The 12,692-nt window shown below is 49.6% G+C and overlaps 1 protein-coding gene across 7 annotated transcripts in view; it reads left to right on the forward strand.

Moving 5' to 3' along the window:
• Positions 1–328: 328 nt before the first annotated feature.
• The window catches only part of DAPK2 (death associated protein kinase 2), a 118,956-nt gene continuing 106,592 nt past the window's right edge, over positions 329–12,692 (forward strand). Inside the window, exons 1-2 of one of the 7 annotated variants that reach the window (XM_027067479.2) lie at positions 329–472; positions 6,645–6,742. In XM_027067479.2, coding sequence (XP_026923280.1) covers positions 6,651–6,742 — 92 coding nt within the window. In that variant the 5' untranslated portion in view covers positions 329–472; positions 6,645–6,650. The other 6 variants (XM_027067478.2, XM_053223900.1, XM_015085549.3 and 3 more) reach the window with 6 other exon arrangements.

The following is a 12,692-nucleotide window of genomic DNA, read 5'->3' on the forward strand; positions in this document are numbered from 1 at the left end:
GAAGGACGAGAGGAGGAATCCACTGCCAAGTCCTTTATTAAGGAAGGCTTGATGGTGATGCGGGGCTTCACTTACCAACCTTGCAGAGGCTGGGGGTACGGAGGGCGAAGGAGGTTAGGCTGCTTCCAAGCTGGGGCTTGGTGGTGAGGAGGGGAGTGTCCCTCACCATCTCAGCCCCCACCCAGCTATGAAACGTGGGTGGTGAGGTTCCCAGAAGAATATGTCAGGGAGCCTTCTGGCTGGGAGGGAGGAAACGGCCTATTCCCTAGTGGGACTTCCTCTCTCACAGTGTGCGTGTTGGGGGCGGGCGGTGTGGAGGTTAGGGGTGGAGGGACAAGGAAATAACATTGTCTGAGCGATTGTGCCAGGCTACGTCACATTATCAGCAGCTCATTTAAATCATTTTCCAGATAAAGCTTGGAGAGGTTCGTTGACTTGCCCAAGGCCACACAGCTTGTGAACCTCAGAGCCAGTAAGGACGCCTGGACGGTCTTGCCCCTGGCTCTCTCCCTTGACTCCTGGAAGCGTCGCCGGACCTGGTGGAAGGCTGTCGGCCCTCACCTCGGGGCTGTCCGGAGGGGGCTCCCAGCAGGGGGCGCCCCGAGCCCCGTCCCGGGGAGGCCGGGAGCGCCTCCAGCCGGCGCCTGGGACCGGGCAGGCCGCTCCGCCCCCTCGGCTCCTCAGCGGCTCCGCGGGCGGGCGGCCGGAGAGCAGAGACGAGCGCCGCGCACCCGGTCGCGCCTGCCGTGCTCGCCGTGCCCGCCCAGCGCAGCCTCCCGCCGTGAGTAGCGCCCGTGTGCGGGCTCGACGGGCGGGACGGGGCGCGCGGGGCTGAGGCTGGCGGGGACAGATTGGTCCCGGGATCTGTCTCGGGTTCCCCAAGCCCGCCGCCCCGGTCCCTGACGCCACCCCCCCGGGTATGGCCGGCCTTGCCCTTGGCGCTGTGGCCGGCCCTGGACCTGCCCGCTGCGCCCCAGAGGGCCGCGCTCCGAAGCCTGGCACTTTGACCCGAGGGACCGGGTGGGGGCAGCGGGCCGAGGCCTGGCACCCAGGCGAGAGATAGAGACAGACTTTCATCAACGTAGGGCGCCTTAATGGAGAGAGCACTACAGATTCCCGGGAGGAGAGGGGCCAGTCTTCTCAGCAACGGCCACCTCGCACACCTCCTCTCCCCATTTGCACAAGGACTCGTTTCAAGAAGGCTGCTCTGTACATAGTCAGCTTGCTTGTGGCAGAATGAAGCTGTGGTCCCCATCGTCAGGGGCCCAGACTGAGGCCAGAGCTACGGTGGGCATGGGGGTAGTCAGTGGGTCTGGGGTGGAAGGGCAAAGGAAGGAAGGCATTGTCAGTTGTTGACCCTGATTCTGGACCAGGCAATGTGGATGCCTCATGGCATGTGTGGGTCTGGCTAGCCCTCACTGTGACTTTGCCATGTGGAAATAAGTATTCTCACTTTGGGAAGGAGGAAAGAGGTGAACACTGAGGACATGAAGGTAGTGGTACGTTAGGGGTACACCCTGGAAGAGAGGAAGTCATAGCTGGTTGCCTCAGAAGCAGGTGGGAAGAAGGTCCCTGGGGGCATGTGGAGAGAACACAGCCCCTGACACCTTGTTCTCTAGAATCCAGCCGAGGGCAGCTGGGGGCTGCTGCTATGGTTTCTGACTCTGATTCCCAGCTGCGTCCATGTAAGGTATTTCTGGGAGAGTCCTGGTGATTAAGGGGAGCTGGTGCCTTGGCCTCTTCACAAATACTTTCAGAGCCCTGTTCTTCCCCAAACTGCCCATCTCCTAAGATGTGTTTTTAACACCTAAAGTGGCCCCACTGATAATTCAGCTGCTTTGGGAGAGGCTTGGGCAGAGGGTGCAGGGGTGTGGATGAGGGTGGGTGGGTGCTGGTCTGGAGCAAGTTTCCAGCTGGCAGGAATGAGACCTGAACTGTCCTGACCACCTCCCTCAGATTTGCCTCCTTATTAGACATGAGAGTGAACAAGCAGGCTGCACATGGACTGGACCTTCACTAGAAAAATGAGGTTTTCTCTTGTCAATTTAGGCAAATGGCTGATGTCTGAGCCCAAGTTTCTTTATCAGGGGTTGGAGTTCATCAAAGCCTTGAATGCCTGGAGGGGGTCTGTGATGCTGGAGTCCCTTTGCTTTTTTTTTTTTTTTTTTTTTTTTTTTTTTTCAGATTTTTTTTTTTAATGTTTTATTTATTTTTGAGACAGAGCGAGACAGAGCATGAGCAGGGGAGGGGCAGAGAGAGAATGAGACACAGAATAGGAAGCAGGCTCCAGGCTCTGAGCCGTCAGCACAGAGCCCGATGCAGGGCTCGAACTCACAAACTGTGAGATCATGACCTGAGCCGAGACCTCAACCGACTGAGCCACCCAGGCGCCCCTAGGGTCCCTTTCCTTCTGTGGATGGCCTCCTCAGAGCCTGGGTGATGATTCCTAGTGTGGGGAGGGGTATAAGAGGACCATCATGCCTGCTCCCTTGCAGTGGTCCCATGTCACTGACTTATATTGGGTGAGGTGGTGTGATGGTCTCTGAATGTTCAGCAGTATGAGCAGGGTTGAGGGTGCTGTCATCGACGCCCAGGGCAGAACAGCTGGAGCGGACTAGCTGTGTGACTCAATACGTCCCTTCCCCTGTCTGGTCCTTAGTTTCCTTCTTTTGTAAAACAAGTGGGTTAGGCCAGACACCAGTGGTTTTCAACCACCCCGCCCCCCCCCCCCGACCGCCATGAATTCTTACACAGAGCCCTAACTTAAAATATAAAGTAGAACTGCTGTGCCTCCCCTTCCTCATGCCGGTGGCTCCTGAAGCAGAGTTTAAAAATCCCCTAAATGATCTTTGAGGTCCCTTTTTGTGAGGTTCTAGGAAATCTGTGTTAACCCTCAGAAGTGTTGCTTATTATTAGGGTTGGGGGCAGGAGTATGATTTCTAGCGATTCCATTAAGAGAAATGTGGGCATTAAGATGGGCTTCATCCTTGGAATGTCTAGAGCTGATGGCCTGTGCCTCTGACCAAAAGCTGTAGCTGTGTCCCTCCCCTCTGACGTGTGCTTTCATCTTTTCAGGGCCCGAAAGGTTCCTGTGCCCTGGGGCCTTTTCTGGGTCCTAACTGGTGATTATAATTCCACCTCAGAGTTTCTCCCCTTTAGTTCATGTTCCTACATTGAGAAAATTGATAAAACACAAATTCATCTTGGGGAGAGATATCAGGAAGAGGCTTTAAGTTGTTATTGGTTATTTTAACTTGAAGCATCTGAGCAGTGGCTTTGAGAATGGAGACTGGGCCACTACCTTTAAATCAACCAACATTTATGGAGCACCTGCTGTCTACCAGCTGCTACAAGGGGACAGAGGTGAGAATGTCACCACCACTGCCCTCATGGGGCTCCAAGACAGTAGGCAGGAGGGAAGGAATTCATATTTGTTGGAACCATCTAGACACTACTTAAAACATTTTACGTATGATATCTCATTTTGTCCGAAAGTAGATATTAGTCTCATATTTTATTATGTAAAATTTTGATTGTATGCAAAGTAAGTGTACATACCACATAGCCATGTAACCACTGCCCAGATCAAGAAACAGCATTGCCTGTACCCTGAAACCCCCCTTGAGTCCTAGACATCACCTCCCACCCAGGGGTAACCACTATTCTGACTTTTAGCACCACAGGTGAGTTTTGCCTAAGTGGAATCACACAGTATGTAATCTTTTCTGTCTGGCTTCTTTCATTCAACATTATTAGGCTTGTGAGTTTCATCTATGTTGTTGCAGGTAGCCGTAGTTTATTTATTCTCATTGTTGTGTAATAATTCTATTGCATGGGTATAACTCTATTTACGTATCTATTCTTCTATTGATGGCCATTTGGTTGTTTCCAATTTTTAGTTATTACTAATAATGCTGCCGTGAACATTCTGACATGGGCCATTTTGGAAGGCATCTACATGCATTTCCCTTACGGATGTCCATAGAAACTGCCCAACAGATTTCCAAAGTGGTTGTCCCAGAGTGTGCTTCTCCTGGCAGTGTTTGAGAGTTCTGATTTCTCCACATAGTCACCAACAGTAGGCATTGTCCAGATTCATTTTCCATGTAAGTAATTTGAAGCTTAGAAAAGTTGTCCTGTGCTCAATGTGTGCAGAGGTTGTAGAGCTGGGGTTTAAACCCAGGTGTGACTATGGAATCTGTGAATTCTCCTTCTGGGTTAGACATAGACAGTTATGAGCCAAAATACGAAAGCTCTAACCCTAAAAATGTATGATGAGACGTCTCTGGGAACTGAAAGGGAGAAGGGGGTTTTAATTTGTTTTGATGAGTAAAAGGGTCATGGAGCCTCAGAGTTGGTAGCATTTGAGCTAGGTCTTGTGGAAAGAGAGCTGTTTTCCTAGGGAGGCTCTCCAGGTGGGCCTTCCATGGAAAGGGGCCAGGTTGAGCTGAGGCATGGCAAGGGTGGAAGTTTTGGGGGAAAGGGAAAGGTCTACTTTAGCTATACTATAGGTATGTGGGGGGAGGGAGATAAGGCCAAAACGTTAGTTGGAGCCAAACTGGTGGTCCTAGTTTGTCCTTAGGGGGCTCCCTTGCCCCCGAGCCCCTGGCTACCCCTGGAGCCCAAGGCAGGGGCTCATGATTTTGTTGGGGAGCTGGGGTTGCTTCGAACCCCTCTCAGCTCCTGATAGCAAATGGAGCTGGCCTATTGCCAAATGGAGGATCTTAGCTGTTCCAGGGGCTGCTCTCAGTGTATCTATCAACAGAACTTCTTGGAGTTTTCTGCTTTTCTTTAGTTGTGTGAACTCAGTAACCCCACCCCTCAGGACTGTGTGAAGTAGGTGATATGGATGTTATCAGCCCCTTTTACAGATGAGGGGACTGAGGCCCAAAGATGGTGCCAGCCTGTGTGGGTTACACAGCTAATACACACCCAGGCTAGTCTACAACTGGGGCTCCTGGGAGCCTGCCCTTTTTTGTATTCCATGCTTGCTGGGCTCAGGCCAAGCACAAGGTGAAGACCAAAGAGGGAGGAGGATGCCCGATGGACCACGTGCACTGACAGGGCAGGAGGTCGGCAGGTGACCAGGAGAGTCAGGCTGGGGAGCCAGGCCAGCTCTGCCTGGGGGTCTTCAGGGATGTGTGCTCCATGGAAGGGAGGGAGGCAGGCTGCATCTCAGTAATAGAGCTGTGGTTTGCAGGGGGCAGCACTGGAGGAAAGAGGGTGAAATGTATACATTTTCTGAGAGTTGGAACAGCTCCAGCCACTTGGCACTGATGAGACTCACCCTTATGTAATGGTGCCTCCACCCAGCTTGGTGAAAACAGTCTTTTGGGGCTCATGGGGCCCTGGGCGTGGTTGGTATCTGATTGGCAGGCAGAAGAAAAGCTGCCAACTCTAGCCAAAATGAGCTCTGAGAGGCCTTTGCTAATGACTCTCGAAAGACACATCCACAGGCAGCTGGTTTTATCTTTGTCATTTGCAGGCTGTGTCCTGGGCCCTGCCCTTGGGGTGCTGTCCAGGATGGCATATGGAACTCCAAGAATGGGTGGGGCTTCTTGGGGCAGGGGGATCCCAGGGTAGGATGCATACAGTCTCTTCTGGTGTAGTGGTGAACACTCCCCATGGCTCAGAGTTGTCTTCTGGCTCTTACTGAGGTGATCTGGGTGGGCAGGTGGCTCCATTTTATAGATGAGGAATCTGAGGCTCCTCTGACAAGAGATGAGGTCACAGAGCTAGTTGTGGGCAGAATTGGAACTAGAACCTGTAGCTCCTGACTCCTGGTGCTTATTGTGATTTGTCACACCACTCCCGTCCATCTTTCCCTTGGGGGTGATGAGTGAGAGAGTTTATAAATCAGTTCAGACTCGCAGTTGGGTGGCACAGCCCCTGAGGGAACTGAGGTGATGATAATCCCTTACCTTTTTACAGCATTTTATAGTTTACAAAATAATTTCATGATTTGCATTAAATAGTATTAACCCATCTCACAGATGAGGAAACTGAGTCTCTGGCAGTTTACATGACTTACCCAGGCAATTGGGACTTGAATCCAGAACTTCTGACTCAAAGATGAGGGCTTTCTCTCCTGTCTTATGGTTGCTTCTTTTCTCAGTAGACCTGGATTTCATGAGTACAAATTGCTGAAGCTGGCCATGGTGTTGTTTCTCTGAATTTGTTCAGAGCAGATCTGAAGAAGTGAGGAGGGCTCTTTTTCTATCTCCTTAACAAATTTGAATTGGTATACATCAAATAAGAACCGTATAGGGGCACCTGGGTGGCTCAGTCCATTAAGCGTCTGACTTCAGCTCAGGTCATGATCTCATGGTTCATGAGCTGGAGCCCTGCGTCAGACTCTGTGCCAACAGCTCAGAGCCTGGAGCCTGCTTCTCCCTCTTGCCCCTCCCTCACTTGTGCTCTATCTCTCTCTCAAAAATAAATAAATATTAAAAAAAAAAAGAACCGTATATTGTCAGTCATTGGTGAGAAAAGACTTGCTTGAGCAGGGCAATTCTTAAGGAACCAGTGCTGTGGATTATTGTTAAATTATTAGCTCCTTGCAAGCTGATTACTTTTAGGCCCAGACTCTGAGGCTTCCACCAGTGTTCATGGCTGTCCTGACCTCCCGTTTCCTCCCGTTTCAGGGCTGTATGCTCCAGGCCTCAATGAAGAGCCCAAACATGGAGACGTTCAAGCAGCAGAAGGTGGAGGACTTTTATGACATCGGAGAGGAGCTGGGGAGGTAAGAGGCTGGGAGAGATGGAGGGGGTGCCTCTCCTGGTACACTTGTCACTTGATCTTGTAGGCACAGGCTTGTCACAGGACTCGTGGGAAACTTTAAAAACAATCCTGAGGCATTCACCTTCGTGTGCAGCTCTGCAAACAGTCATCTCTCTGGAAATAAAGACTTGCTGGCATAAGGGACTAGAATTCTTGAGCTCTAGGTTTTCAGTATAGCCTGGCTGACAGTTATGGTGAGTCTAAATGCTTCTCGTTTCATCTGTTACTTTTCTCACAAAGCCACTCCCAGGTTCTGGACTGAGATCTGGTCTGTTGGTTTTCTTCTCTGAGTCCCACTTAGGATTCTCCATGGCTCTCAGGATTTTGTTTCATAAGCTCAGTGCCTGAATGGGAGGTGAAGTAATCCTCCTGAAAATGGATTCATGTTGAGTAACAGGGTACGCGAGCCTCATCACGAAGGTTCCTAGGATCTGAGTTATTGGGTGCATTTTTGGGTTTGCTAAATCTAGAATGCAGCCAGGGATAAGTCCTGATATCTGAAAGTAGTTACTCTTCAGAAAGGAATGAAGATTTCCCAAGCTCTCTTCTTGCCTTCCATTTCCAGAATCTGCTAATATTTAAACAGTTTTTTAGTGATTACAGATCACCAGCCCTAGGGTTGGATTCTCACTGCAATGCAAGAGATAGGAATTCATTTCATTCTCATTTTGCAAGTGAGGAAACTGGCCCAAAGAGTTTAAGCAAGTTGCCTGAAATTGGTCAGCCAGCGAGTGATGTGGCCAACGTCTGGCCAGTCCAGTTTGCACCCGCACACCTGTCATGCCCTTTCCAATGAGCATGGCACTTACACACTCACATATGCTTACCGGTACACCAAGCCTCACCCCTTCACACACCCAGCAGAGTAAAAACTTGGGGGCTTAGGGCCTTTGCTGTATCCACGATGCAACACAGGAGGCCTTTCCCCTTTATAGAGCTCTTGGGTCAGGCCTAATTCTCTTACTTTCTTTTATGTTTAAAGACAAAATTGAAAGAGTTTCAAAGCCAGAGGAGCCTTACTCCAAGAGGAAGGTGCAGTTACTTCAAGTCCAGGGAGTGCTTGTCCTGACTGACTAGCTGGCTGGGTGGGGGAGCAAAGACTGCAGAGACCCTGGAGGGGAATGGGTCCTCAGCCTTCTGCCTGAGCCGGCTGCCACTGGCAATCCAGGGGTGAAGGGGTGGGAAGAAGACAGAGGGCCGGAGGCTGGAGGGTGGTCAGTTGGAGTCTGCCTCTGAGTGGGAAGCCAGGTGCTTCTCCTGCCCTTGGTGATACAAGGGAGAAAGTGGCAAGCTCAGCAGCAGACTCTGGCAGGCCTTGCCCGTGGCATTTGATTTGGTAGCCTCACCTTGGCCACATCCTATGGGGGTCTGTGCCAAGTGCTCTGGGTACAGATATGAGCAAGACATGGATAGTTTCAGTCCTGGACGTTCAGCCTGGCCATAGGGGCAACCGTGCACATGCCAAGGCCAGAGTTGGATGGGACCTTGTTGGGGCGGGGGCTCTGAGGAAGAAAGTAGAAGCAGTTTCCTGGGGGAATTCATCTATTCTTCCTTCTTAGTCCCGTCTCTCCCCAATTTGTACATCAGGGCTATTAGAACTGGAGGAGGCCTGGGGCACCTGGGTGGCTCAGTCGGTTAGGCGTCCGACTTTGGCTCAGGTCATGATCTCACAGTTCATGGGTTCGAGCCCCGCATTGGGCTCTGTGCTGACAGCTTGGAGCCTGGAGTCTGCTTCAGATTCTGTGTCTCCCTCTCTCTCTGCCCCTCCCCTACTCACGCTCTGTCTCTCTCTCTCAAAAATAAATAAACACTAAAAAATTTTTTATTAAGAACTGGAAGAGGCCTCTTCTCTGGTCCTTCACGTATAGCAGGGTGGAGGGCCTGTACCTCACAGCCTGGGAACCTTGGATGACTCCCCCTCATTTCAAAAGGGTTGACTGGACACAGGGTAGGTAAGAGGCTGAAGAGGCCTGAGGCCTTTGGAATGGCTTGAAATCCTAGGATTTGTGGTCTAGAGGCCAGATGAGCTAGAAGGCTTATAGAGATCCTTTCTTCCAGGCTCTTCATCTGAAAACTGAGGAAACTGAGACTCAGAGAGGGGAAGATCTTGCCAGGGGCCATAAACAGGCTGGAACTAGACCTGCCAGCAGATGAGTGCTGAGATTCAGAAGGGGCAGTCCTCTTTTTCTCTCCTCCCCTCCTTTTCTTCACTTACCATGCTTCTGAGGAGGTTCCTTGTGCCAGGCACTGTCCAAGGTAGTGGCAAACCAGCAGATGCATTCCTGTCCTTTTGCAGCTTATGATCCACTGGTGGACAAAGGCTCTAAACCAGTGAACAGGGGAACCAAGAGCATAATTCATTATGGCATGTGTTAAGGGCTGTGCAAGGAGAGAACAGGATGCACTGAGACAGAATAGGGGACACAGTTGAGACCAAGTGGTCAGGGAATGCTGCTCTGAGGAAGTGACTATCCATTTGAGAACTGAGGGCTAAAGGTGCAGGCGAAGGCAACAACATGGACACAGGCCCAGAGCTGCTGAAACTTGAGCTGTAGGTGAGCAGTGCTAGATGAGGTTAGAGACATAGGTGTTAGACACGTGGCCAGTGAGCTTTGTGTCAACACAGAGTGGTGGAAAGGTTTGGCACATATTGAGATTTGGGTCCCCTTCCTAGCTGTGCAACCTTAGGACAGCTTACTCAACCCCTCTGGGGCCTCTGTTTTCTTACCCATAAGATAGAAATAATAACAGTACCTAGTCCATGTTCGTGGGAATCAAGTGGAATGCCAAGTCTATGGTACCCTCATGGAACCAGGCACAGAGTAAGTGCTCGATGAACAAGAGCTTCTGGCCTTTGAAGTATATTTGGGACACCAAGGCCCTGCCTCCCACCTCTGGAGCGCCCCCAAGAGGGAGGTGTGGGACTCTGCAGGAAGAACAGAGTTGTTGGGTCATGCTTATTTTGGGGAGAGGTGCGTGTAAACCTGCTTCCTCTGCTGTCAGTGAGCACCCTAGGCTAAACTCAAGGATGTCTTACTGATTTAGCTCCTCATTCAGTCCTTCCTGTGCAAAAATGAAAGCAAGCAACACCATTTTTCATTTTTACCCGTACTGATAGATAAGGCTCACACACCTAATGTTGGGTAAAGAAAGCCAGGTGCAAATGAGTCCGTACTGTATAATTCCATTTGGGTAAAGCTCAAAATGGGCAAAATAAATCAATGGTGCTGGAAGTCAGAATAGTGGTTATTCCGAAAGAACTAGTGACTGGAAGGCGGCATGAGGGAGGTCCCATGGGGTGGGTATTGTTCTGTTTCTTGATCTGGGCACTTACTTCACAGATACATCCTTTATGAAAAGCCATACCTCTTTATGTGCATTTTTTTTCTGTAGGCCTGTTAGATCTTAACTAAAACCGTGTATTAACAAACAAGGAATCTTTCACTCTGTTCCTTGGCCTAGTCTGGTCCCTAAAGCTCATGTTTTTGATTCATTTGGATGTCTTTATGTCCTTATCCTACAAGTAAGAGAGCATCTGGGAGTAGAGCTGCTAAATCCACCTTTGGATTGGGACAGTGTGCCCTGGCCGGAGGGTCCTCAGCTGCTTGACCATGTGATTCTTAACTGATTTCATGCCGAGTGCAGATACTTAGCTGTGCCATTTTGGTACCAGCCTGCTGGGGATGCTGGAGGTTGTCTGCTGGAGAAATGCTGCAACCTACAGATTCTGGCTTCTCCCAGCCTTGGTAGCCAGGGTAGGGTAGAGCAGGGGAATATTAGAGCAGGACTTATAAAGAAAAAACCCATCCAATTCCTCCTTTTTAGACAAGGCTAGGTCCAGAGAGGGGAAGTGACGTGTCCGAGGTCACTCGGGGAACTAGTCATAGACCAGGATGGGGACCGGTGGTCTGACTACCCTTAGTCTGGGGCTCTGGCTACCACACCGTAAGGACCCACAACGTACAAACTCATTTTTGCTCTCATTTGAATGCTTCTCAGGGAGTGGAGGAGAATATATAGTAGGGTGGTCTTTTCTGTTTGACCTTGAGAGTAGAGCAACAGTGTCAGAGTCAGGAGGTTGAGCAATGGGGAAGGAGTGATGTTCCCCAGGGGGAGGGCACTGATAGATACTCCCTCCCCCTGGGGAGTATGCCCAAGAGTACAAGGTATTTTAGTGAAAGCAGCATGTAATGATCAGTGCTTTCTTCTTTCTTGTGCTTATATTACTTTCCTTTACTTAGATTATTACATTGACATAAAATCATAAAATGTTATGCTGAACTGGATTTCAACAAGAAGTTAGTCCAAATCTCCATTTTATAGATAAGGAAAGTGAGGCCGAACTCACCGAGGAGGTGAGCTGATTTGTCCAAGGTCCTAGAGTAAGCAATATGGAAGGTGGAACTTAAAGAAGCTTTTATATTATTTTATTTTAAAAAATATTTTAAATTTATTTATTTATGTATTTAACACAAGGCAGGAGGGACGAAGGGAGAGAGAATCTCAAGCAGCCTCCATGCCCCTGTCGAGGGGCTTAATCTCACCACTATGAGATCATGACCTTAGCCAAAATCAAGAGTAGGATGCCTAACCAACTGAGCCACCTAGGCACCCCAGAAGCTTTTAAACTGCACTGTGCTAATTTAAACAAACATACAGGGGTGCCTGGGTGGCTCAGTTGGTTCAGTGTCCGACTTTGGCTCAGGTCATGATATCATAGTTTGTGAGCTCAAGCCCCATGTCGGGCTCTGCACTAAGAGCATGGAGCCTGGAGCCTGCTTTGAATTCTTTGTCTCACTCGTTCTCTGTCCCTGCTTGTGCTCTCTCTCCAAACAAATAAACAAACAAATGTTTATCGATATATACATTCAATTTTCATCCATAGCCCCAGCTCTGTCAAGGAGCCTACCTCACCATTACCCCACACATGCCTCACCCCACCCGCCTCTTCCCTGGTGAAGACAACAGCCATAAGCCTTGCTCCTACTTACAGGAGGTTCATGTATGAAAGGCTGAAAGGTACCCTGCCAGGCACGTAACCTGCAGAATCCCCTTTTGTAGGGACAGGAGCCTTGGGCCAGGGAAGGAGCCACTGTTCTGGACCTCACCCTTCCTAAACAGAGCTGAGGAATTTGCTGCGACATCCATATTGACAGGGCTGCCTGCCAGACCTGAGTCACCCGATGGGGTTCTCAGTGGTTAAGATCACACATGTAGCTTAGCCAGGGCAGCCTCTTTTGGGAGAGAAACAAAACCTACAGGAATGTGTAGAGCTCAGATTTACTCAGGCTGGGTTCTATAGCCCAGTCTAGCCACAGAGCACTATAGGAAACAACAATAATAAGTGTTTGGATTTACCTGTTTCAGTCTTTGGGGAAGGGTTTCCAAGGTGAACTTTGAAGCAAAGAGGATTTTGGTATTTCTTTTTAAATTACAAACTTCTTTTTTTATTATAGAAGTTATGCATGGCAAATGTCATAAAGTTCTGAAGAGTTCAAGTAAAAGGTCAACTCCCTCTACCCTCCTTCCTTGTCTCGTGCCCACAGCTAGACTTTGATGATAATTTTCTTCTGTTGCCTTTTAGAACTTCTCTAAGCAAAGCAAGTGTGTACAGGGGCCCAGATGGGATCATATGACCATAACTACAACTTGCTTTATTCACTTAATGAAATACATTGACTATCTCTAAAAATCTTTTAATTTATTTTTTAATTTGAGAGAGAGAGAGAGAGAGAGAGAGAGAGAGATCACAAGTGGAAGAAAGGGACAAAGGGAGAGAGAGAGAGAGAGAGAGAGAGAGAGAGAGAGAGAGAGAGAGAATCCCAAGCAAGCACCATGCTCAGTGCAGAGCCCGATGCAGGGGGCTTGATCCCACGACTCTGGGATCATGACCTAAGCCAACAGCAAGAGTC

Source organism: Acinonyx jubatus, chromosome B3 (assembly GCF_027475565.1).
Source record: "Acinonyx jubatus isolate Ajub_Pintada_27869175 chromosome B3, VMU_Ajub_asm_v1.0, whole genome shotgun sequence".
In the NCBI taxonomy this organism is placed as follows: Eukaryota; Metazoa; Chordata; class Mammalia; order Carnivora; family Felidae; genus Acinonyx; species Acinonyx jubatus.